At 52.1% G+C, this 22,555-nt stretch overlaps 3 protein-coding genes across 6 annotated transcripts in view; 2 read left to right on the plus strand and 1 right to left on the minus strand.

The window, feature by feature from the left end:
- Positions 1–5,847, plus strand: part of LOC122394639 (adiponectin receptor protein-like) — a 29,624-nt gene extending 23,777 nt beyond the window's left edge. The window contains exons 7-10 of the mRNA XM_043391649.1: positions 307–487; positions 3,222–3,409; positions 4,881–5,074; positions 5,383–5,847. Coding sequence (XP_043247584.1) covers positions 307–487; positions 3,222–3,409; positions 4,881–5,074; positions 5,383–5,514 — 695 coding nt within the window. The 3' untranslated portion in view covers positions 5,515–5,847. The remainder of the gene's footprint in view (positions 1–306; positions 488–3,221; positions 3,410–4,880; positions 5,075–5,382) is intronic.
- On the minus strand, positions 5,777–12,027 carry LOC122394638 (E3 ubiquitin-protein ligase Hakai-like). 2 transcript variants are annotated; one of them, XM_043391647.1, is made up of 6 exons: positions 11,788–12,027; positions 10,463–10,601; positions 10,067–10,297; positions 9,396–9,482; positions 8,999–9,184; positions 5,777–8,627 (listed from the first exon to the last, which is right to left on the minus strand). In XM_043391647.1, the coding sequence occupies exons 2-6, from the start codon at positions 10,568–10,570 to the stop codon at positions 7,686–7,688; spliced, it is 1,554 nt and encodes a 517-aa protein (XP_043247582.1). In that variant the 5' UTR covers positions 10,571–10,601; positions 11,788–12,027; the 3' UTR covers positions 5,777–7,685. The 2 variants fall into 2 exon arrangements, with proteins under 2 accessions (XP_043247582.1, XP_043247583.1); XM_043391648.1 differs by having other exon boundaries at positions 11,969–11,986.
- A 472-nt stretch (positions 12,028–12,499) lies between these two features.
- On the plus strand, positions 12,500–21,499 carry LOC122394654 (resistance to inhibitors of cholinesterase protein 3-like). Of its 3 annotated transcripts, XM_043391662.1 has the most exons (9): positions 12,511–12,717; positions 13,761–14,141; positions 16,071–16,198; positions 16,608–16,751; positions 18,507–18,777; positions 19,144–19,286; positions 20,347–20,427; positions 20,633–20,684; positions 20,946–21,499. In XM_043391662.1, the coding sequence occupies exons 1-9, from the start codon at positions 12,570–12,572 to the stop codon at positions 21,050–21,052; spliced, it is 1,455 nt and encodes a 484-aa protein (XP_043247597.1). In that variant the 5' UTR covers positions 12,511–12,569; the 3' UTR covers positions 21,053–21,499. The 3 variants fall into 3 exon arrangements, with proteins under 3 accessions (XP_043247598.1, XP_043247596.1, XP_043247597.1); XM_043391661.1 differs by lacking the exons at positions 20,347–20,427; positions 20,633–20,684; positions 20,946–21,499 and adding exons at positions 19,662–19,700; positions 19,955–20,338 and having other exon boundaries at positions 12,505–12,717; XM_043391663.1 differs by lacking the exons at positions 13,761–14,141; positions 20,347–20,427; positions 20,633–20,684; positions 20,946–21,499 and adding exons at positions 19,662–19,700; positions 19,955–20,338 and having other exon boundaries at positions 12,500–12,717.
- Positions 21,500–22,555: the final 1,056 nt, after the last annotated feature.

The raw sequence follows: 22,555 nt of genomic DNA on the forward strand, positions 1-22,555 counted from the left end.
CAGTTCTCTTTGTTTCCACCATTGAGGCTAATGCGTTTGAACGATTGCTTCATTGCTGGCGTTTGGTGCCAATAAGATATTGACCTTTCCCATGATGAACGTGTACATTAGTGTTATAGGATTGAACGATTTATGCAGCTATACCTATATTCGTGATATGTTCACGGGAATTAATTCCGCCTTACATAACTCCCCTTTGTGCCGGCCCATCACGCCTCAGTGACACACTCCCCTCCCCAGTGTCCCCAGTTGGAGTCAAGGCCGCCGCCCCCTCTGACCGCCGCCCCTCCCCGCTCTTTCCCGCAGGCTGTATCGGCTTTGTGATAATCGCCACCTACTTCCTAACGCGGCCTTCGGTGGAAGTGGACTTTCAGGAAAAGTTGGTGTTCTCGTGCTTCTTCGCCGGCGCGATCGTCTGCATGGGCGCCTCGTTCACGTTTCACACGGTCGGCTGCCACTCTAAGCGGGTACTGCGGCTCTTCTCAAAGTGAGTAGGGATGTCCCGGTGGGCTGTGACTGCAGTGGCGGTTGGTGATCAGTTGTGGTATAGGGTACTGACATAAACTGGTGATATAGGGGAGAGTGGGGCACATTCGTGCAAAAAATGGATAAACCCATATATCTGTTCTTTGGTTAGTGCAATGGCAAAATTGTTGATTGTAGTATGGAAAGGAACTATTGCAGATAGTTTTCCTCTTTAAAAGTTATCCTCTAAAATTATTGCTTCCATTAGAAAAATGACTTTTAATAACTCTGAACATTTGCACGAAACTGCCCCACCTATGGGGCACATTCGTTCAAGAGGTGGGGCACTTCCGTTCACCCTGCAAAGTTCGAGAAATTACCGGGCATTACCAGAAATTTACCAAAGGAAATTGGCAGGGGGTCATTTCACTTGATTCCTTTCGACAAGAATGCATTGCACAACATATGTAGAAAGAATGGGCTGGCCAACAAGAATGTGCCAACTGCCGGCCTCCGTGACCTCGCCAAGTTCGCGTGAATTGCTCGTCACAACGTCGCAAGCAGTCGAGACTGAGTCAGGCGAGCGTCATTAGAGAAACCTACTACAGATAAAGTCATAAATCGCAAAAACTAAAAAAAATATGCACGAATTTGCCCCCAGGCAGTGCGTACACGAACCTGCCCCACAACGTTATTAGTAATATATTTCAAAATTTCTTTTTGAAAAAATGACACTTTTTTAACAAACAAGTTTGCAGCAGTTCCGTAAATAGAGTGAGCTTCTTCACCCCCAATTTTGAAAAGCTGAACCACATTTCCGAGTCAGGATCACGAAAATGGATAATATGAGAAAAGTTTGGAAAGCTCACGAATATTACAAATTTGCGTTTTTATCAAGCATGACAGCAGGTACAGTGTTGTCTTCTACGGTGAACGAAGGGCGGCAATGATAGACATATTTCCATAATTTACCTTGAGCTCGTGCAGTCACTCGTGTTCCCATAAACTGCTGAAAACGAATGTGCCCCATGCACGAATGTGCCCCACTCTCCCCTACTGGCGGCTGCCTCTCGTGATAGTGGCTGCGCTGTGATTTGTGTAAAACACCGACCTTGACCGGCCCGGGGTGATTGAAACGGTGGATTTGTGACTGGAAGTAGCGTGTCCTGAAGTTGAAGCCGCTCATCTAGCTGCGATCGGTAGCTGCTTTGTTTGATGGCACCTCTCTCAGCCCCGTTCAATCAATCGCCCGCCGAGTGGAATGAATCGCAGGCGGGGCGGCGCCCGCTACATAAATTCTCAATGCCGGGTCGATCGCTGACGGCCCCGGGCCCGCCGCCTCTGGGCTGCGCTCGATGCGTCGATGTGCTGGCACCTCTGATGACTGTTTACTGATCGGCTAATAGTGCCGCAAAGTCGGCAAAAACGACCATCACCGGCCGCCCAACTGGGGAAATACATATTTATTATCGCAGCGGCCATTACCTCATCACGACTGCCGGTGCCGGTATGGACTCCCCAACATTGATCCCTGCTGTTGTCTTATCAGAGACAAAGAGATAATTTCAGCCTCAACGTTGTTCTCTGGTTCAAAAGAAAATCCATGAACGTGCGTTCGCTTCGATCACCGCACTTTGCTGCCCCGTTTACATCGATCCCTTTCTGTATGACGCCGACCATGCGCAGGGCGTGGGTGGTCGATTGCTGCTGGTTCACCTTTGCCAGTGCCATTCAATGTTGGTGAAGCGTGGCCGCTTTACCTAGAACCCAGGGTTACTCGCCCCCTCAGTGGGCTTTGTTTCTGTGTGTTGTGGTGTGTGGCTCTGGATACTGCCATTAACATTTCGCCACTGACCAGACATAACCCAAACGACTAAATAAGCCCCGCTAGGTGGTCAATAAGCCAGGCCCAGGGACATTTCGAGCACTGCGGGGGACATTTCGAACACCATGGGAGACAGATTGTTGGGACGGTGAAGTGCTTTAGCTAACCGTAGGGAATCTAGGTTTTAAATGGCCTGCCTGAATTACATTGCTACCGTAACGCATGTGATAAATGTGCGTTGTCCTGCAATCAAACATTGATGTTCGATTACATATTACGTGACTGAACGAAATGGGTAGGAGAGTTCGGTTCTACCCACTACGCTGCTCTTGCATTGTTTCTGTCATAGTATGGAGCGCACATACAGCCAGCCATGTTGAGATGGATCGCCCAAAAATTCTCGAAAATTTAGGTTTTAGTGAAGCATCTGAGTGACGAGTCTCAATGAATGCGTTTTAGTAGCAAGTCAGGCTCGAACTAAGTAAAAAGACCTGTATATTCTTTCTTCTGGTGAGGGACATCAACTATCCGCATACCATATAATGGAAAGAAGTCATTTGGTGTTTATGGATGCAATAAACCATAGGGATATGTGACGGCCATAAACCACAATGACAGTCGGACCATATGAGTGGCGTCAATAACTCACCCTTGGGGTGAGGTGAGGGGGTGCAACATACTGGGACTGCAGACCCTACCTCATTATTATACTGCGTCACTAACACGTCCCTTCGTGACGCACCGTGTCCATAGCTGCTCCTTCGTGACATCACGGGCCCTGATTGCTCCCTTTGTGACGTATCCGCCCATCTATGCCCTCTCAGTGGGAGCACATATCGGTCCGTGTTCCTATGCTAAACGGGCCTCCCTGTTCTTTCTGTGACACTACTGGCTGGTTCCATGGCGTGACGTCCCACCGTTTGTCCGTCAGGTTCGACTACTGCGGCATCTCGCTGCTGATTGTGGGCTCGTTCATCCCGTGGCTGTACTACGGCTTCTACTGCAGCTTCGTGCCCAAGGTGATCTACCTGACGTGCGTCATCTGCCTGGGCTCGGCCTGCATGATCGTCTCGCTGGTGGACAAGTTTGGCGAGCCCGAGTACCGCATGCTGCGAGCAGGTCAGTGGAGGACAGAGGGCGCGGTGGACTGGTGGGGACAGGGTTGACTGGTCGGGGATAGAGTTGGGTATGTGTGAGCATTGTGTATGTTCATTGTGTAATGTGAATACTGGTCTTCTTCGAATTGATAACGATTATTGAGATCGATAGGTAGTTTCGTAGTGAGGCCGTTGTTTGTGAGTTGTTTGAATGTAAAGTAGTTGTTATTGAGGACGAAGCGGTACACATAGAGCGCCGAGTAATCAACAGCATCATTCATTCCCCAGCAGCAGCCCCTCCACGCTATATTTCCGCTATACTGAGCAGTCATCGGTCGATGCCGTGCAGGCGGCCGATTATTATACAGAACCATACCGTCTTGCGTCAGCTGCTGCCGAAAGGCGCTCCTATTGTGACAGTGCGCCGGCCCGATCGAACTCATTAGTCCAGGCCGGGCCATTAGTACTCGATTCGTCCCGGTGACGTATGCGATTGGTGGTCGCTGCGTGGGGTCACGCCAGCGGCGCTCGGTGACAGACTGACAGGTCAGCGGGTGAGGTATGTGTTGGTAGCGACCGCGGGCCCGGAAACCGTGGGGCGCGAGGCTGCGGGCTGATGTCATTGGCTGGCGGTGACGCTGGCCGCTGAACGATTCATGCAGTGATTTAGGGGGGACATTGCGACTGCTGTGTTGTCGTGATTTAGTGAGGAGGGAACACGGTGGCTTTGTAGCGAATGAATTAGCTGGGGTCGTATGGTTCAATTGTAGTGACTGCATTATAAGTAGCATGACAGGTTTGCGCTGTTTGTTAGATGTGGCGTTGTGAAGGAACCGTGGTGTGTGAAGTTAGTGTTGATTGGCTCAGTGTCGCTGGGCATTGTGCGGTGATTAAATTGTGGTGGGTTTGTTGTGAATCATTAAGATTGGTGAGATAAGTGCAGTATATCTCGGTTATGCGGGGTGTACTCTTTTGACGTGATTGAATGGTGGTGCGCGGCTGGGGTGGGTCGGTTATAGTGTTTTCCGGGTACCCGTAATGCTGTTTCGTATCGTATCTATTGTTCCGATGTAAAGCTTTTCCAACCCTGTGAGCTGCGCGGGTCCGTCCAGCTGTAGCTCGTCGCCGCCGGTGACTCGGTGACGAGGCGGTGACTTAGGCGAGGTTTCTGACTGCACCGTGTGCAGGTGTGGCTGGCCGACATGCCGGTGCACGCTTGTGTGCTGTGCACTGTGCAGTATTTGTTGCTTCCGCTGCACGTTTTTGAGCTACTGCACTGTTGTGGTTGTGGTTGTGACGTGGCCACTGCGGTGCAAGGTGGTGTCTTTATGACGCCCGAAACCTGTCGTGATGAACTAGAAACCACACCCGGCCGTCAGGTCATGCCATGTACCCCAATTGCAACACGCCAGCTCACATGCACGTTGCTGACCAGTGCAGAACCTCTGACGCCCCCTTGACCAGTTACTAACCGCGCGTCCTCCTCCGCCCAGGTCTGTTCCTGGGTTTCGGTCTGAGCGGTGTGGTGCCCGCCGTGCACTACCTGTACTCGGAGGGCTGGTTCAACTCTGTGCCGCTCACGGCCGTCGGCTACCTGGCCCTCATGGGAGCGCTGTACGTGGCCGGCGCGCTGCTCTACGCCTTCCGCGTGCCCGAGAGGTGGTTCCCCGGCAAATGCGACATCTACGTGAGTGAAGTCGAGTGGTAGTTGTGGGTAAAACCGATCAGTGGTTGCATGGAGAGGGTTACTGGAGTTTAATTGCCTCTTCTTGGCTGGCACGTTGCTGGGCTAAGACGTCAGTCTTATTCGTTAAGAGTTGAGAAGCTAAGGTTGTATTTTTTTTTCTGTTACACGAATAGCCTGAATTTCATAATTCATTCGTCATTTACTGGAAAGTCCACCTGCATTGCACTCGGATGTTATTGATGAAGTCAGTCTGTGTCGCCGTAACTACGTTCCCACATCTAACGCTGCCCCCGCCCCCGTGTGTGCAGTTCCAGAGCCACCAGATATTCCACGTGCTGGTAGTGGCGGCGGCCATGGTGCACTACCACGGCGTCTCCGAGCTGGCCATGCACCGACTCACCAACGGCGAGTGTGCCTCCGATCAGCACCTGGTGCTCTGATGGGACGGACGGCGCCGATAGACACACACAGGGGAAGCGAGCCCCGAGGACGGACGGGACGGACGGAGAGCCGCCGGTAAGGGCGGACGGACAGAGTGTGAGAGCAATGCAGGGTCGTGCTGTGGCTGGCGCGGGTCACGTGCGGCACGCGAGACAGACAGACAGAGATGCTATTTAGTGCAGCTGCCGCTGCGCGGGCGGCGGCGCCGGCTCCGATTCTGTTGGCCGTAGCGGTAGTCGTTGGAGCTGTTATACCGGTATATGCGTTACGATCAGTGTATTTGAATTTCCGTTCAAGTGAGATCAGTATGTAATACACACTATCCGACACGAGGTGTGGACGATTGTCATGCAATAAGAACATGAAATAAACTAAGCTCGAAAAATCACAAACTTGAAACGGTCACGAAAATGCGCCCGATGAATGATATCGACTTAAACATTGAAACAACAAATCAAATGATTTAGACAAAAGAACAACGATCACTACAAATATTTACCACAATACGGAACGAAACAATGCGAATTCATTAAGACTACATTCAATTGATTTGTACGAATTAGCCAAGGTGTTACATAAACAACATCTACTGTAGATAAGATAAAAAGTGCAATAACGTACGCAAACAGGTACTGAACAATCCGCTAACAATTACAATGGGAATCACCCCGCGAAACATCCAAGCTGGACACAAATAGAACATCAATTGGTGAAAAGATGACTGCCTACAGCCTAAACACTACGGTTGTCCAAAAATCACTGACAAAAGGTACACAAATCGCACTGGCCAAAAATCACACTTTGTCTTTTGTACGACTCCACGGTACACATTAGTGGACTAGACATAAAATTACACCAAACTGGTCACGCGTGACACGCGGATGGGATCGCCGATATCTCACCAGGGGGCCAGACGCCAGAGCGGCGCTGGATAGATCCGGACAGTTCTGGATCGTACCGGATCGATACGCCAGGGATGAATGGGGGCGGGCGAATGGTCGCTGCCGTTCCGTGGTGACTAGTAATGGAGTGTCGGGCACGGCCGAGGAAGACGGAGCTTCCGGAAACGCGTGGAAGGCCCAGAATCGATGGCGGGGGGGGGGGGGCGCCGCGCAGTACTATGAACTGCGTCGCTCTTCCAGCACGGCGTCGACTGCGGAGTAATACAGGTAGCGAGCTGGCACCCCAACCCAACGCACTCATTCATTAAGTGAAAACGGGACTGGCGCGTCTTTAGGAAACATCCATGAAAAGGTGGGACAAAACCCCGTAAACGTCACGCCCTGAAACGTTCAGTAGCCACAGTACAAGTGAATTGTGAACCAGGGAAAGAAAACAGCCCAGTGGTGAAGGCGCAGGCCACTAATTTGGCTCAGATGTGTCGAATCAAACTGATCAGCAGACATGCCTGGATGGCAGTCGCTGATACCAGATTGGTCACGTAGAAACCCAACTTTCAGCTCACACCTAAAACAGAGCACCAAGGCCCGTCTGCGGCAACTATGAAAGCATGCTTCGGTTGCGATTCTCCCAGGATGCGAAATAAAACCATAAACGATGGTGAGATAGATATAGATCCAGGCTGCCACTGGCACACTCCTTTCAGAGTGTTTGCACGGCTTCAGTTACATCAGTGACCAAGAGACCTGTGACTATCAATTAGCGAACGTTGTGCCAAAGCCACTGAAATTCAACGCAACCTGGCACTGAGGGTATGACTAGACAAAGCCGAGCGAAATAAGAAATCTTTCTCGAATCCCTGAGGCACCAGCTGCGACAATTCGTGGACGATAACACTCATGGAAGTAGCTTTTCCTTCCTCAGGCGCTTTTTGACATGTTTTGCAGTCTGAAGAGCACAGCGCTGCAGTGACCAACGCCTAACGCGTAATACATAGAACTAAATGCGGTTAGAAACTATTTAATAAATGGTAAAATGACCCTACGAGTGGCCCAAGAAAAATGTTACGAACCTAAGTGACCCAGCTGTCCTCGGTAATGACGAGTGAATATGACGCAAGGCAAATAAAACCAACCAAAACATAACTGACCAATCAAATGCGCCAAGAGTCCCGGGCTTGAAACCGTCCATTCAAACCCACACCCAGCCTTCCCCATCGACCGACGGCAGCCTCTCCCACCTGAGAGAAGTCGGCGCGACAGTGGCGCCTCTAGCGGTAGTAGTGCGAGGTAGGAGGCGGCGGACGGCCCAGCGGCGGCGCCGCCGACCACGGCTGGGGAGCGCCGTGCTGAGGCGCGTGCGGCGTCCCGTGCTGTCCGTGTGGTGTTCCGTGCTGTCCGTGCGGCGTTCCGTGCTGTCCGTGCGGTGTTCCGTGCGGAGTCCCGTGCTGAGTAACGTGAGCTGCCGTATGTTGTAAGTTATGCTGCGTAGGATGCTGCACACCATGCTGTGCAGGATGTTGTACACTATGCTGTGTGGGATGCTGGACGCTGTGCTGTGCAGGATGCTGGATGTGCTGGCCGCTGTGCGCCGTTCCGTAGGGCGCGGCCGGCGGCGGCGGCGGCCCGCTGGGGGCGAAGGGCCGGCCGTACCCGGCGGCCGGCGGCGGCGTGGTCTGGTAGAAGGCCGCCGGGGACACGGCCGGCTGCTGGTAGGTGGAGTGCTGCGGACCGGCGGGCGAGTACCCGCTCTGGTAGCCGCCGTACTGCTGCAGCGGCTGATGGGACTGGTGGGATTGGTGGGACTGATGCGGCTGATGGGACTGATGTGACTGGTGTTGGTGAGACTGATGAGACTGACGGGACTGCTCGGCCGCCGGCTCCTGGCCCTGGATAGGGATAGTGATGAGGTTACTGCTGCGCTGGGTGGTCATCACGGGTATCTGCTGCTGCTTCATGGGCGGCGCCGGCGGCTTGGCGCCATAGCCAGCCGGCCGCGGGCTGGTCAGGCCGCCCGGCTCGCCGTGTGCGCCGTACGCCGGCGGCGTGCGCGGCTCGTGGCGGCGCGGGTCGCGCGGGTCCGGCAGCGGCCGGTCCTCCGACAAACGTCTGGGCGGCGGCGGCGGCGGGGGCGGCAGCGGCTCCGGTGCCGCCGGCCGCGACAGGCCCGGACCGCCGACCGGCAGACGACGGTGACGGTGGTTAATGTGAGCCTGAAAACGACACAGTGTCAGCGACTCAGCAGCATTACACAGTTTCTATAGACTACAATACTGAGACAGGTCAGGCTTACCGTAGTTTTCACTGCCAGTGCCAATTCAAGCAGGGCGTACGTGCTAAATACGGGTGCAGCAGCCAACACACTGGCTCCTTGGTTGAGCTCTACCCTCAAACCCGAGTAAAAAGCCTTCCGTACACACCACAAAGTTTGTACCGCTTGACCGGGAGCTGGCGTGTATCTCAACGCCAGCTTCCGCTTACTCCAGCTCAAGCCTCGAGACCATTTTTCCCATGCTCGCCCAGTCTCCTTTCAGCGTCCCCAGTTTCTCACCCTCCCCTGCTCTCCCCACTGCTGGTAGCTCACCTCCAGATCTCGCTGGCTGAGGTAGGTGCGCCGACACCCGCTCACGTCGTACTGTTTTCCGTCGTGCAGACACATGAACAACTTCCCTAGGCCGGCGCGCTCCACGCGCGTGGCCCGGTCGCCGCAGCGCCAGCACTTGTCCATCACCTTGGCGCAGTCGTAGCAAAGCACGTGCTTGCACGGAATCTGACAACGTACAGAGGAAGAACACGGAGCGGTCAGGACACTTGGCGACGCACTTGCAGAGAAAAAAATATCCGATAGCATTCGATAATATCGCACCATTTATCGATTCCTATGAAATTATAGGACCGTTCAGTTGGTAAAAAACATCATACAAAGTATGAAAGCAGACTATAAAAAGTTATACAAACAATTACACCATATATATTCTTACCATTCTTCCATAGGCCAGGATGGGGCAGTCACACTTCTCACACAGGTGTATCAGTGGATTGAGAACCTTTGTCGCAATCAGGTTTACCTGGTAGGCAGAGGTAAGCGATCAGCATCAGCAGCGTATAATGGTTCAACGTGCTCATAAATCCTGCACAACACACGAAGTACGAACAAAGAGAAATTCAACGCAATAAGGAAGCAGACAGCAGTGCTGTGTTCATTGCTCAATGAACGAAACTTTATGACATAAGATCACATGCGTTGCGATGCCTGAAAATTAGATCACCTGATTCCATTCAGCGTGGAGTCATATGTATTAGCGTTATGCCCGGTAATTGTTAATGTTTGTGAGCGATCTGCCCCGATACGGTGTGCCGCGGACCGGAGACCGGACTCTCAGACGGCACACGGAGCTGATGGGGGTCGTCTCCGCAGCTCGGGAAGGACAGGGGAGAGGATTACAAGATAGTCGAGAATGCAGCGTTGTGAGCGCAGTGCACGCTTTACGTGTTCGAACGATTTGATCATCTGACGAACAGATCAAGTAGAAATCCGAATTCGCACTCCACCGGAGCAGCATATAGTCCATTTTGCAGCGGTGATTTTCGTGTTTCTAACTCTGAAACTACCTCACTGAGCGCCTCCCAGTGCCCCGTCACCGCCCGATACCTTGTGGTTCCAGGAGAGTCGCAGCATGGGCTCGGGCTGTCCGCGCGGGATGGTGCTGAACGTGGCCGGCTCCAGCTCGGAGATGTCCGCCTCCATGTCGAACACGCGCGCGGCCGGCGGCGGCGGCGGCTCCACCGGGGAGCGGGGCCCGCCGCCGGACGGCGCCGCGGGCCGACATGGCGACGAGGAGAGCTCCGATCCAGAGTCGGCCTCATCGTCACTGGCGATCACCTGGGGATGGCACGCAGCAGAGACGCCAGTGTTCAGCATCCTGGGGGACTGGGTGGGGGATGAATAGTGAGACCTGATGGTTGGTATAGTGTATTACGTAATTGAAAAACCAATCTAGACAGAATCACAGGAGAAGTGGAGCCATACATAGACACCCCTACTCACCCTAACACGCCGTCTGACTGGACGAGCCCTGCCTCGCGGTCGGACGGGAGGGCGATCCCTGGCCGGCCGGCTGGTCACGCGGCCCCCAAACCCTTGTCCCTCCTCCATGGCGGGATGACAGACACTACTGCCTCATGAGCTGTGGGGTGCCAGAGCTGCTGTCAGACACAGATAAGGTGAATTACACTGACAAGTTGAAGTAGAACTTAGAAATCAGGTAGAAGTGAAGAAGATAATGAGGTCCAGTCTGCACTTTGAAGTAGAGTTTTGACACTTTTTTTTATAAATTTAGCCCGAACCTTTTGATGGGAAGGATTCACAAGGACAGAGCCACCGCTAAGCGAAGCTTGTTGCGATGACCCTGCCCTCTACCCTCCGATCGCGCAATTCCGGTGCTATGGCAGAATTTAGAGTCCAAAGTTTAACGTGCGCACAAAGCCGCGCACGGCCGGTCCCCTCGCTGACTTCGCCTGGCTACGGCCTGCCACCAACCGCAACCATACCTGTCAGGAGGCCCATAAATGTCGAGCGCCCGTCGCGCTTCGAACCCGGACTGTCATAACCGGGAACGCGTGCTCTCACCACGCGGAGTCCAACGCTCTAACCAACTGAGCTACGGGACCGGCACTTTCCAGCAAGGTCTAGCCATAACTATAGTGCGCACCATAAGGCTGGTAAAGGCGACAAATTAAAATAATCTTTCACCTGCTGGTATTAGGTAATAAGTTTAAATAACATACAATTAAAGGAAACAGTCCACTTTCCTGAAATCAGTATTTTGCTATTGATTTATGATTTTTTATGCTCAAAATAATCATGAAATAAAATAAAACCTTTTTGTAAAAACAATTATTTTCTATATTTTAACATAGGACAAACTATATTCTATGTAAAATAATGTTTGACGCGGAAGCTTATTACCCATTGACCAATCATATTGCGTAGCTCAAACCTACGCATACTGCATTCGCTGTAAGCAGCACGCTGATTGGCTGACGATGACGTGGCTGCATTCCTGTGTAAGGCACGCATACCTCTACAAGGCACTCTTTTCGGAACGAGAAGTGGAATATCTTCGTCTAGGGTGATCGTTGAGCCGTAAAAGCTCCTAATTTGTGCTAGTCTCAGCTCAAGCTACGAAACTGCTATTCCAGCTCAAAACCCCATGTTAAAAGTGAACTATTTCCTTTAACTGTACAACACAAGTCTGTCATAGTTCATGCTGTGCTGTCATTATTTGTTACAGCAATGCATGATGAAAAGTTGCATTCATTCAACATTACTGTTATAAACTTGAAATGCACGAAAAAAAGCTCTATAGGTACCTTTATCAATATCACCCAGCTCTCAAGCTTGCGCACCAGTTGCAGTAGCGGCCCCTACTCGATCTGAATAACCCGAACGTAGTATATGTTCTTCACCATGCTAGACGCGATAATTAAAGGGATCATGCTTGGATCATGTTACGTGACGGATTTGAACAATTTTATTTATATTTATCCTTCCCTCCGCGGCGTATCCCCGTTCCCGTCGCGCGAGTCCGCCCACAACAAGCGAAGAGCCGATGCCAGATGAGCCAAGTTGCCGAAAATCTCGAAGTCAGCAGAAAACATCACTATCATTTAAATGAAGATTACGTAGTATTCATTTTTTCAATCGCTTGCATGATTTATTATCAGAATATTTATGTCATTTTACTGCGAATTAAATACCTAAAAATATGAGAAAAATAAATGAAATATTACGTAAAACAGTTGCAAGTTTTTTTTAATTACGTCATAACGTTTCAAATTTATCAAAAAAATCTAAAAATCTCGCTAGATTTGGGAGTTCTGTCGGTTTCTGAACAATAAACCTTCAAAGCGGGTTCATAAATGAAGCACAGTTATTTATAACGTTTCGGAAACAAGTGTGAAAAGATCGAAAGCTTATCTTCAATTTGTCTGCATAAATAGTCAGCAATCAGGCTTGGCTTTTGCATCGGTTCTTTGAAATGACTGGAGATATCTCTAATAACTTATAGCGAATCTCTAGAACATGTGCCGTATATCGCAAGTTCATTGAAACAAGTAGAACTGGCAATTCGAACCATAACAACAAGTCGAAGATGGAGGTCGCTGCGGGGCTTAGGTCAGGGAAAAGTGTGCTTATTTTGTCCTTAGTTGTTGGCTGCTTCGCTTTATTATGGCCAAGAATATTCTTCCCCATGCTGCAGTCCTCATTCACCCCTGCGCCTCCGGAAACGACTAATGAAGGCAAGTATAAGGCTTCTTCGCAAAATGAGTCATTTCTGGCGCAAAAATTGGCTGCAAAAGTTTTTTCATCTTGAGGTTATTGCGGCTAGATATGGATTTGCGTTATGCCAAACACACTTTGAAAAGTTTTTCAATATTAATGTTTGCTGTAACTCAAGAAATGGCCAGGTTTAAGAAGATGTCTTGTGGATGCACTCGGCTTGCATGGACTTGCTGTCGTGTGTACCCAAATGTTAGCGAAGGGTCTTAATCCCGGACAAAGCTGTGTGTGCTCCTTTTTTAACTTCTGGTTACCAGGGGTAAGCAAGGCCTAACTTTTGGAGCTTAGTTAATCATAGATATGCTACTTTGACTTAAATTATTTTGTTTGAAAACAGCCACACACAAATTTGTTCACTTTAGAATGCCTAGAGCAGTGTGGCTGTTTCATCACTGCCAGGGCCCTGTTTCACCGGTGATAACAGCACGCTGCTTTTACACGTGTCAAATTGGGTTTCTATGGAAACATCAACAGGCCCATTGCTCCAACACTACCACAAGTGTGACGTCAGCTCGCGCAATTTGATAGCAGCGTGGTAGCAGCGTCCCGTGAAACACTGCCCAGATTGCACGTCATGGTGACAGCTGACATACTGGGCCAGCCAGGATAATCAACCAGATGATAAACCATTCCACTCCAGCTTAATTAAGGAAGCTCAAATGTTAGCATTATGCCATGGCTGATCTTGTTCTATCTTCCTTGCCAACACAATAGATTCCTGGGCATCTGTCAGCACAACATTTTAGACCATGACCTTGAGCTGCTCTGTTCTTCAGGCCTTTTAGGCTTGAGCTGCTCATAAAGCAGTACATCATTCTGAAGACTGGCTGCGGGATATTCCAGGCTTTGCTGAGACAGTTTTGCCAACATTACCATTCTTTGCAGCATGGTAGATTGGTTCCCAAAATTTATGGATAGGTTATCAATTGACACTGGCTGGAATCTCCAGTTACCACTGCCCTTCCCTTGAGGGTTAACTCTTCCATGACCCCACATCCAACAGCTGCCATTACTGGCACCCGACCTCCGAGCATTCTGCCCTGCTGCCACCCGGTGCCGTTCACCAAGGAGCGCAATGCGCTCTTCTTCACGGAGCTGTGTCGGCGGCTGTCGTGGCGGGCCGACCGCAGCAGCGCCGAGACTGCCTCGCTGCACCTACCGCCCGAGCCGCGGCCGGACATCTGGACGCCGGGCCTGGCCGGCTGGTGCGCCGACGAGCTGTGGCGCGCCTGCGGCGTGCAGCTGGATGAGCCGGCGCTGGAGAAGTTCCGCCGCGCCGCCGACGACCCGCCCACCAGGAACCTGACGGGCTGCCTGGAGGGGACGTTCGGAGTGCGGAGGGCGGACGTCCGGCCGCCACGCGGGATCGAGCTCACCGCCGCCAGTGAGCGCTGCCACAGAGTCGCCACACGGTCCCGGTGGTGGCGGACGTCCTAATAGAAATGTGACGCGTGACTAACAAACTGCTGCAGCTCATCAATACCAGATGACGGAAATGGTGGCTGCGTTACAGTTCCTGACCTTCTCACGCGTTTTGTGAAACATGACTAACACGGTAGCTGGAAGCTTTGTGAATAACAGTGAACCTGCCTCTATAATGCGTCGGGGGTTTGCAATACTGATATTGTGGTTGTTTGCTGTGGTACGGCTCTATTCGTTCTGAATAATAACGCCTATCTTTTGCATGAATAATTCGAGCCATTTCAGCCACTACAGGGTGTCCGGATAGTTCTGGCGCTTTTCAACATTTTCTAAAACAAATGCCATTGGTTCATAGATACTAATCAATGGATCAAAACAATGACCAGGGACACCAAGCCACATGCTTCCGCTACGTGCTCATTCAATGTAACCATCGTCGGCGCCGACGACGGCCTCGACGTAGGGGAGGAAGCGTCTGCGGGTTTTGACGATGCGGGGCATTTCCAGGTCCTCCCATGCTGTCATGATGCGAGTCTTCAGCGACTCCAGGTTGGGGTGAGAAATGGCCTAGATCCTGTTCTACAAAACGCGTAGCACGCCTTAGTCGAGCGGGTCAGGTTAGGAGAATAAGGCGGCCTGATCTCATTTCGCCACGGTGATCTGGCCCGGCAAGCTCCTCTGTCAGTTTAGCTTGAATGGCAGCGGCGTTGTTGGAGGGTGCTCTGTGCTGTTGAAATGCGAAGTGACCCTTAGGGCATGTCGTCTTGACCCTCGGGTTGATGTGGCTGTCCAGGAACCCCTCGTGGGCCAGCCTGTTATTCATTTATTCGACATTGACGAAGATGATGGGACATTTTTGTCCATCAGACCCCCGCACTTTCTTCGATTGCCGCGCTGAAATGCTGCTCCGTTCCCATATCGCGTTCGAAACGGTCTGAGGATATTTTCTAAGGAATTCCCGAGTCGAAATAAACCTTTACCTGCTAAACCATTCATCGAAAAACGCCGCATCGCGCTGCAGCTCGAGCCTCGTTCAAGTCGCACCCGGCCGCCGCGCGCAGGCATTCAGCGACAAGGCGCATCTTCGCCCATCTACCCATCACTGAAAACGATTTCAAGGTCATATTTACACGACCTCTGGCTGAGCAATCAACGAGGGGTCATGTCTGTGATGATTGGCTGAATGTCCAATAATCACAGCGCGCGTTACACGGCGTCCAAAAGAAGCGCCAGGACTTTCCGGACACCCTGTAGTGCATGTGTTGATGCTAACAGATACTAAGTGTCTGATGTTAATGAATTTATGCTATATCCATTCCGATGTTACATAGATAGGTTTGTCTGTCCCGTAGCTCAGTTGGTAGAGCATTGGACTCCCGGTAGTGAGAGCCCGGGTTCGAGACGCTCCGGCGCTCGATATTTGAGACTCCTGACGGGGATGGCTGCGGTTGGTGGGAGCAGCCGCAGCCAGTTGAAGTCAGTTGAGTGGGACAGGCCGTGTCCGGCTTTGAAGGGCACGTTAAACTTTGGCATCTAAATCCTCCCGTTACCCGGAATTGCGCAATCGGACGGTAGGGGTCGGAGTCTACGCAACAAGCTCTGCTTAGCGTGGGCTCCGGCTCTGTCAATCCGTCCATTCAAACATTCGAGCTAAATTTATAAAAAAAAAAAAATAGGTTGAAGCTTCAGAGTTAACTTACTCAAGTGAAACTTCGTTGCCGTCACTGATCTGATCTTTTAGCGTACAAAACACCACGTTTGTCGAACTCTTCTCTTGTTACTTCTGTCGCCAACGTGATCAGTGGTCTCACCCATCACATTTTGCACCGCCCTTCTAGCTCCTCCACTCCGAGGCCTGTGGTGACAGTGTCCGTCTCTCTCCGTCCGACAGACCAGCTGCCGGCGGGCCGCAGGGTTCCCGTCCACCCGGGACTGCGCGGAGACCTGCCGCCCGCCGCCCAGGCTCACCTACACGACATCAACCGACAGCCGAAACGCATCATGGACCGAATGGGACGGGTGAGTCGGGTGGGCCGTAACGGGGGCGGGGAGGAGCGTGGGTTGAGTAGGAGGCAGGATGTCGGGGATGTCGGGGCCACAGCAGCGAAACACGGGTATCAGATGAAGGCGGATGGCCGATGGGGGTAGGACAGTGGGTCTTTTTGTAACACCGGTGAGCTGGTAGACGCGTTTGGCTTCTAGGTTGGACGGGTGTATCTGTGACGTTTTGTGATGTTCACCCTGAAAACATGGGTCATTCGTTATTGATAAAATTCTTCGCTTTCATCGCGTGGCCTTCCCTTTCCGTTCAGTGTCATCTGACTACTAGCCACCCATATTCTATTGGTTCCTCCCTCTCACTCTCTATTGACCATGCTCTTTCCGCCGTGTATCATTCCGTGTTGACCCGGCGTGTATCCGGTTCCAGCCGGGCCCCCAGCCGGGGAGCCGTCCCACGCCGGGCGGCTACGGCGCCGTGCCGCCGTCCACCAAGGGCAGCAGCACCATGGGCATCATCATGCCCATCTACACCATCGGCATCGTCGTCTTCTTCGTCTACACCATACTTAAGGTGAGATCGCAGAGCCGTGATGGAGCTGGGGACGGCTGGTATGGGCGTGTGGAGTTTGGAGGAGATCTGTTGTGGATGCGTGCTGAGACAGGCTTAATTAGTCTGCCTTTAAGGAGCTCAGGTGGGCTAGGTGTTTCATAGTCTTATCTTTGCACGTTTTTGTAAGGGAGGAAGGAAATTTTGTAACGTGCACATAAGGTATGATAATACGAGAGGAAGTTTCACTAATGCTGCGAATGACTATGCGCCATTGCAGTAGTTAGTTTTCCATTTTTCGATGCTGTGCTAACGTGACAAACCTGAAGCCTGTCGGACGCCTATGATTCCCGCCGACCCCGACACACTACCTACCGTGTTATGTTACGTGCTCACGTGCCGCGAGCGTCTACCCTGGCACTCGTCTGCTCCTGCCGATCCCCCCGGGGGCGGCGGCATACATTCCGCGCGTACCGCGGCCACGACCTGAGCCCAACAGAGGTCATACAGGCTGCCCCGCCGATACCAGCCCGAGGGCCCCCGACCGGCCCGGGCATGGTGATGATTTGTCTCACATCAGTCACGACACGACCGTTAATTACGGGGTCATTGAGCGTTCGGGGATGGGGTTAGAGTATTTTGGCACGGATGCTGTTTGGATAGTGATATTTGTGTGGGCGGATGATCGCAGAGCTATTAACTATCTCTTAAACTATTTGGTGTGATGGTTGGAGTGAACCGGTGGTTTGGTGAAACTTAAGGCTCCACAGAGTTGGCGTTTTGTGCGGTGGTTATTTTAGAGGCTCGCTCAGATATTCGGGGTTATGTTGCGTCATTACCGTTTTCCCATCTCGGTGATTTATGGGTGTCGTGTCGTCAGTGCTCACAGGACGTCCCCGCATTGGCTGCTATTTCGGGGTCGGCCGCTGCTCCAGCCGAGGCCTCCGCGGGCCGGGTGTCTGCCCAGAGCGGCCACTGGCGGCGTATGTTAAAAATGCAGGCGTGACCTTTCCACCCCAACTCACGGACTGGTGTGGTTCTGGCGCGCCCTTTCCATCGAGTTCCCGCGGAAACATCGCGCCATTATTTGGCTTCCATGACGTCCGCATGTCATATGGCTTCGTCCGCCGCGGCATATCCTCGGTTATCAGTCTCGGATAATACCTTCTCAGTCTCATCCCAGCGGGTAAGAAAACCCTTGGCCACCTCCGCACAGCTGATGCTCGAGTTCAAAGTCTCTCAGCTGTGCCGGCGACTCTGCACCGGGCGCGGACGGAGCCCCGATCGGCCGGTGACAGTCGGCCGGCCGCATTTCTGCCGCCCCGCTACACTCTGTCTGGTGTCGGGCAGACGGCCGCCCGAAATAGGCTGGCAACAGCGCCGTGCCGCCGCCGGAGACAGGCCCCGGGCCACGGCCAAGGCTATCTGGCAACGGAGACTTTCAGAGATTTACCGGCGCGTTCCGCCGCGGTGCTCATGTGCGCGACATTGCTGACATCTAGTGGTGGAAAGAGGAAACAGTAGTTACGTGATTATTTACGGCTAATGGGATGTGCTTCAGGCTGGGACAGTGAAGCTGTGTTGAGACCTAGAAGAAGTGGGCCTTTCTACGATCTACTGATATAAAATTGCCTCAACATTATCATTTTTTACTTGAGAGCTTGTCTGAATTATACATTGAAGCTAAGAAATGTTTACTCGGCACCATTGTTTCAGTCTTGTCTCCCTCTCCATCAATCATTTATTCCGTCCAGCGACTGACTGTTCCCCGTGTCTCAGGTGATGTTCAAGAACCCGGACCCGTCGGAGAGCAAGGAGCCCATCATTCCCGACTACCACCTGTCCACCGAGTACCGTTCGTACGGCTACCACTCCGGCTCGGGCCGCTCGACGGTGGACGGCGCGCCGACCGGCCGCTGCCGCCCCGTGGTGGTGCGCCGGCCGCCGCCCGAGCCCGAGACGCCGCCGCCCAGACAGAAGGCCGCCGTCACCGCCGCTGCCGCGCCCGCCGCCAACTCTGTCCCCGCTGCTGCATCGGCGCAGACCAGACGTAGGTGGAACTGGGGAGCTGGGTCATTTGGTCGTGTTTATATAGCGGTTATATTATGTCCCGCAGTAACTCTCTGTCGAATTTCGGTTGCTGGTCCGTTCCCGCGCTTACATTTCTTTTTCATGCGTTTGTTAGTGTCAAGCGAAAGATGCTATTATTCGCACAATTGCCTATTGAGATATTTGGCTGGTACTCTGAGGTGCAGTGTTCTCTCAACTATCTGACCTTAGCATTATCTGACCATGGTTTGGCTGTTACTCTCAGTCCCACTACCCCCTACCTCTGACCATGACCCTGTTCTCTACTGACCTCTCTCTCTCTCTCGTTGAACCAAACGTGACCCTCTCGTCTCTGTATTGGTTTCAGCGGAGGACGCCGAGATTGACCAGCTGCGCCGCCGGCTGGAGGAGACCGAGAGAGCCATGGAGCGCATCATGAAACAGATGAGCACCGTCTCGGAGAAGCTGAACGTCGCCAAGATCAGCTCCAACATCAAGGCCATCAAACAGGTGGGATATAATGCCAGCGGGGGCGTGATCGTGATCGGGTGAGCGGAGGGTGAAGCCGGTCGGACTCGTTACACTACGGTGGCATGAAGTCGTTTAATTTGGGTGGTGTGATGGATTTCTGGACTGGGGACTGGACGGTTCCCAGTTATGCTCTCCCCCGTGTTCTTTGGGATGCTTGGGTGGGTGTTTGATGCAATCCGTGAGGTATGGATAATTGCCGCTGTTTGGCAAGTCAGAGTACAAGAATATTGTGAGGCCCAGTAGCTACCTGCTAACATAATGGTGAACTTCACGTGATAATTGCGACACATGTCACGACTGTAACTAGCGACGGCAGCTTTTGACGATTGACATTTCCATCATGCTGCTAACAAGGACGAGCCTGATGATGGAGAGGAGGTAGTTGAGGATCAGGTAAGAATATTTCAGCTTAGATGGAGCAATTTATTACTTGAGCTGTTTGAACTTTTTCTCAAAAGACAAAAACGCTATTTTGTACTACAAAACTTACAAAGGGAAACGGCGACAAAATTAGTCAATCAACGATTAACTATTAATGTTTGCCCATGCAATGCAGATGGATAGACAGGAACGAGGTAAGCAGGCGAAGCAGTGGTAATCTTTTCTCCAGCAGATATTTTAAAACCTTTGTGTCGTGTCATTACAAGCTGCCCTCTGATCAGGAGTCAGAGCATCAGGAGCAGGAGGAGGCCGATCCGGAGGATCAGGAGGTGGGTCATCACATCAACGATCGCACATTGCACAAAGAAGCTGCAAATTGCACGCATTCAACAAATTGCACGTTGGTCAATGCGATCTTCGACACTGATTGTGTCGACGATCGCAGTGTCGATCGCATCGAGTGTCGCATCGCAGTGTCGATCGCATTGTGTGCCGATCGCATCGAGTGTCGATGTGATCGGCACTCGACGTGCCGACGAGATTGTTATGCGCTACCACTTCCTTTGTTGGGCTGTCAGTCGTCACCTCTGATTTTCTTCATCCTCCTTCCTGTGTGGTTGAAGTTCTGCCGGTGACGCCCCGTCCTCCCTCCCGACAGGACCTGTGGGGCTCCACGGACTCTGTGGCCTCCGACAGCCTGGCGTCGGAGCGCTCACTCTCCATGGAATCGCTGGCACAGGTACGACTTAGACGGGCCGGCTCACGCACGGTATAGTTACCTAGACCATGGAGTCAGTGGCACAGGTGCGACTTAGGCGTGCCGGCTCGCGCATATTGCTCTTAGGACAGCAATAAGGCCCTATGTGGGGCCGGGCGGCTCCGGTTTCTGTGTGGTCAGTGTGGTGTTGTCGGTGTGGTGACGGTTCGGCCCCCGTGGTTTTCAGACTGAGGCGTCTCTGGCTTCACTGGAGGAGGACGTTGGCAAGGCAGCCCAGGGTGAGCTCCCAGCCACACTGACATAACAGAGGGATATATTTCGTTGGCGAATATGCATTTTGTTTGTAGAGAAACGTACTGACTGGGGCGGAATTGCCAGTCATGTTGAAGTGTAAAAAAGGATCATTATTTCGGAAGATTGCTCTTTTCTGTTATGTTACTAGAAACGCAAAATGCAAATATCAAGAAGTATGTAGCTTCAAAATGTCCATCGTACTATTCTGTATTAACATTTCGCCTGTCTGTTTTCCCTCCGTCCAGCGGTGAACAAGAAGAAGGGCTCCAAGGAGAAGAACGGCCACGCGGCTGCCAACGGCACCAAGGCAGACGTGTCGGGACGGAGGCGGGTCCAGGAGCTGAAGTCGTGAACCGACCGACGGACGAGAAGGAGCGAGACGGTAGAGGAGGGGACGGTGGGGTCTGTGCGTGGCGCGACACTGTTCGGACTGTCGGTGGTTCGTCCGGCCCGGCGTGAGGTCCCTGAGGAGAGGGAGCGGCGACCAGCCCGGCGCCGGGAGTGAAAACGTGGCCGAGGTGGTCGGACAGGTCGCTAGTACATTTGGACTGTATGTTCAGAAGGCGAGGTGTTGATGACAGTGCTGCCGGGAAGGCACGCGCCACTCGTTTGGAGTAAACCGTGTGGTATGTGTGGGTTTACCATTTTATCAAATTGATGGCGATTGTATTCTCCCCACCCATAATACTCACCCGTCCGTATCGGCTTCTCTGATCTGAACTTACCTCAGTCAGTCAAAGTTTCAGAGTCAGTGCTCACCGGGACACATTTACCGAACTGTATCCACATCGGAATGGCAGGGGGCCGCTGCTCTAGTCACCATAGTGCTTTCGTTTTGCAGCTGAGTTGTGCATTTTTAGGGAACGCTTTACTTTGTGTGTATGTACAGGTCTCGCGAGATTAAGCGGTAGGTTTTGCACTTTTACATTTCCGGTTATATCTCAGAATCTACGATGATACGATCTACGATGAAGCCATTTTACACGATCATGGCCGGCTTGTTACCCAACAAGTCGATCGCATCTTCAACACTTAAAAGCTTAAGACGACGAAGATATAGCCTGAAGTACACTAAATTTTCTAGGTGCAAAACCTACCGCCAAAACCCGCGAGACCTGTACGTTTTTGTGGCTCGCTCTATGAGGCATATTTACCGGATTTTTTAGGTTCCCGTGTAAGAGCTTTTTATTTCTTTTTACCAGCTACAGTTTTGATTTAGATACCGTACATCTATATGTGAAGTCACTGGATTCTAGTGCCTTTTCAGTTTGTGAGTTTCTTTAACCTGGTATTGTCGTGCTACTGAAGAATGTTAGTGTTCACATACCTACTTACTGCCCCGACAATCTAGTCATGGCATGCGGTTCGTAATGCTCGTAGTGAATGTTTGTCTGTATGTGTGCGTGTACGGACATACCGGAATCTCCCGATCAACGTGACGACATTCGAGACCATGAGCGTTGTCAAGCCATCATTTTTCATGCTTGTTATCATGAAATGATCAGTAAGAACAGGTATACGTCTCGGCAGTTGCTGGCCGCTAAAACCTACCACGTGGCGTCAGTCGTCATTTGTCGTCGGGTTACCGCGTCAAGCACGCCCGCTGGATGATCGTTGTTCCGCCGCGTTAGTAATGCCGGCTTGTGTGCGTGTGTGTATATCATTGTATCTCGCCTCGGACTGTTATCTCTCATTGGGCGCTGTAGCCCCCTACTGGAAACCTCGTGGGGCGACCGAGCTCGCCGAGTGTGAAGTTCGTTACGGGCAGCCGAGCCGACCCAATTGTAGGGGCCTCCCCGCCGACGGTTAACGGTTCGTCAATGGACACGATTAGTGGGAACATCTGGCTCGGAAG

The sequence above is a fragment of the Amphibalanus amphitrite genome, unplaced genomic scaffold (genome assembly GCF_019059575.1).
Source record: "Amphibalanus amphitrite isolate SeventyFive unplaced genomic scaffold, NRLGWU_Aamphi_draft 000603F_arrow, whole genome shotgun sequence".
NCBI classification, from domain to species: Eukaryota; Metazoa; Arthropoda; class Thecostraca; order Balanomorpha; family Balanidae; genus Amphibalanus; species Amphibalanus amphitrite.

Excerpts from the sequence above, each read along its gene's own strand:
- LOC122394638 (XM_043391647.1), bottom strand. The coding sequence starts at position 10,570 with ATGGAGGAGGGACAAGGGTTTGGGGGCCGCGTGACCAGCCGGCCGGCC. Across the intron at positions 10,298-10,462 it reads CAGTCAGACGGCGTGTTAGG|GTGATCGCCAGTGACGATGA; the intron begins GTGAGTAGGGGT and ends TGCCATCCCCAG. Across the intron at positions 8,628-8,998 it reads TCAGCCAGCGAGATCTGGAG|GCTCACATTAACCACCGTCA; the intron begins GTGAGCTACCAG and ends TGTCGTTTTCAG.
- LOC122394654 (XM_043391661.1), top strand. The coding sequence starts at position 12,570 with ATGGAGGTCGCTGCGGGGCTTAGGTCAGGGAAAAGTGTGCTTATTTTG. Across the intron at positions 14,142-16,070 it reads GATCGAGCTCACCGCCGCCA|ACCAGCTGCCGGCGGGCCGC; the intron begins GTGAGCGCTGCC and ends TCCGTCCGACAG. Across the intron at positions 19,701-19,954 it reads AGGAGGTAGTTGAGGATCAG|CTGCCCTCTGATCAGGAGTC; the intron begins GTAAGAATATTT and ends TGTCATTACAAG.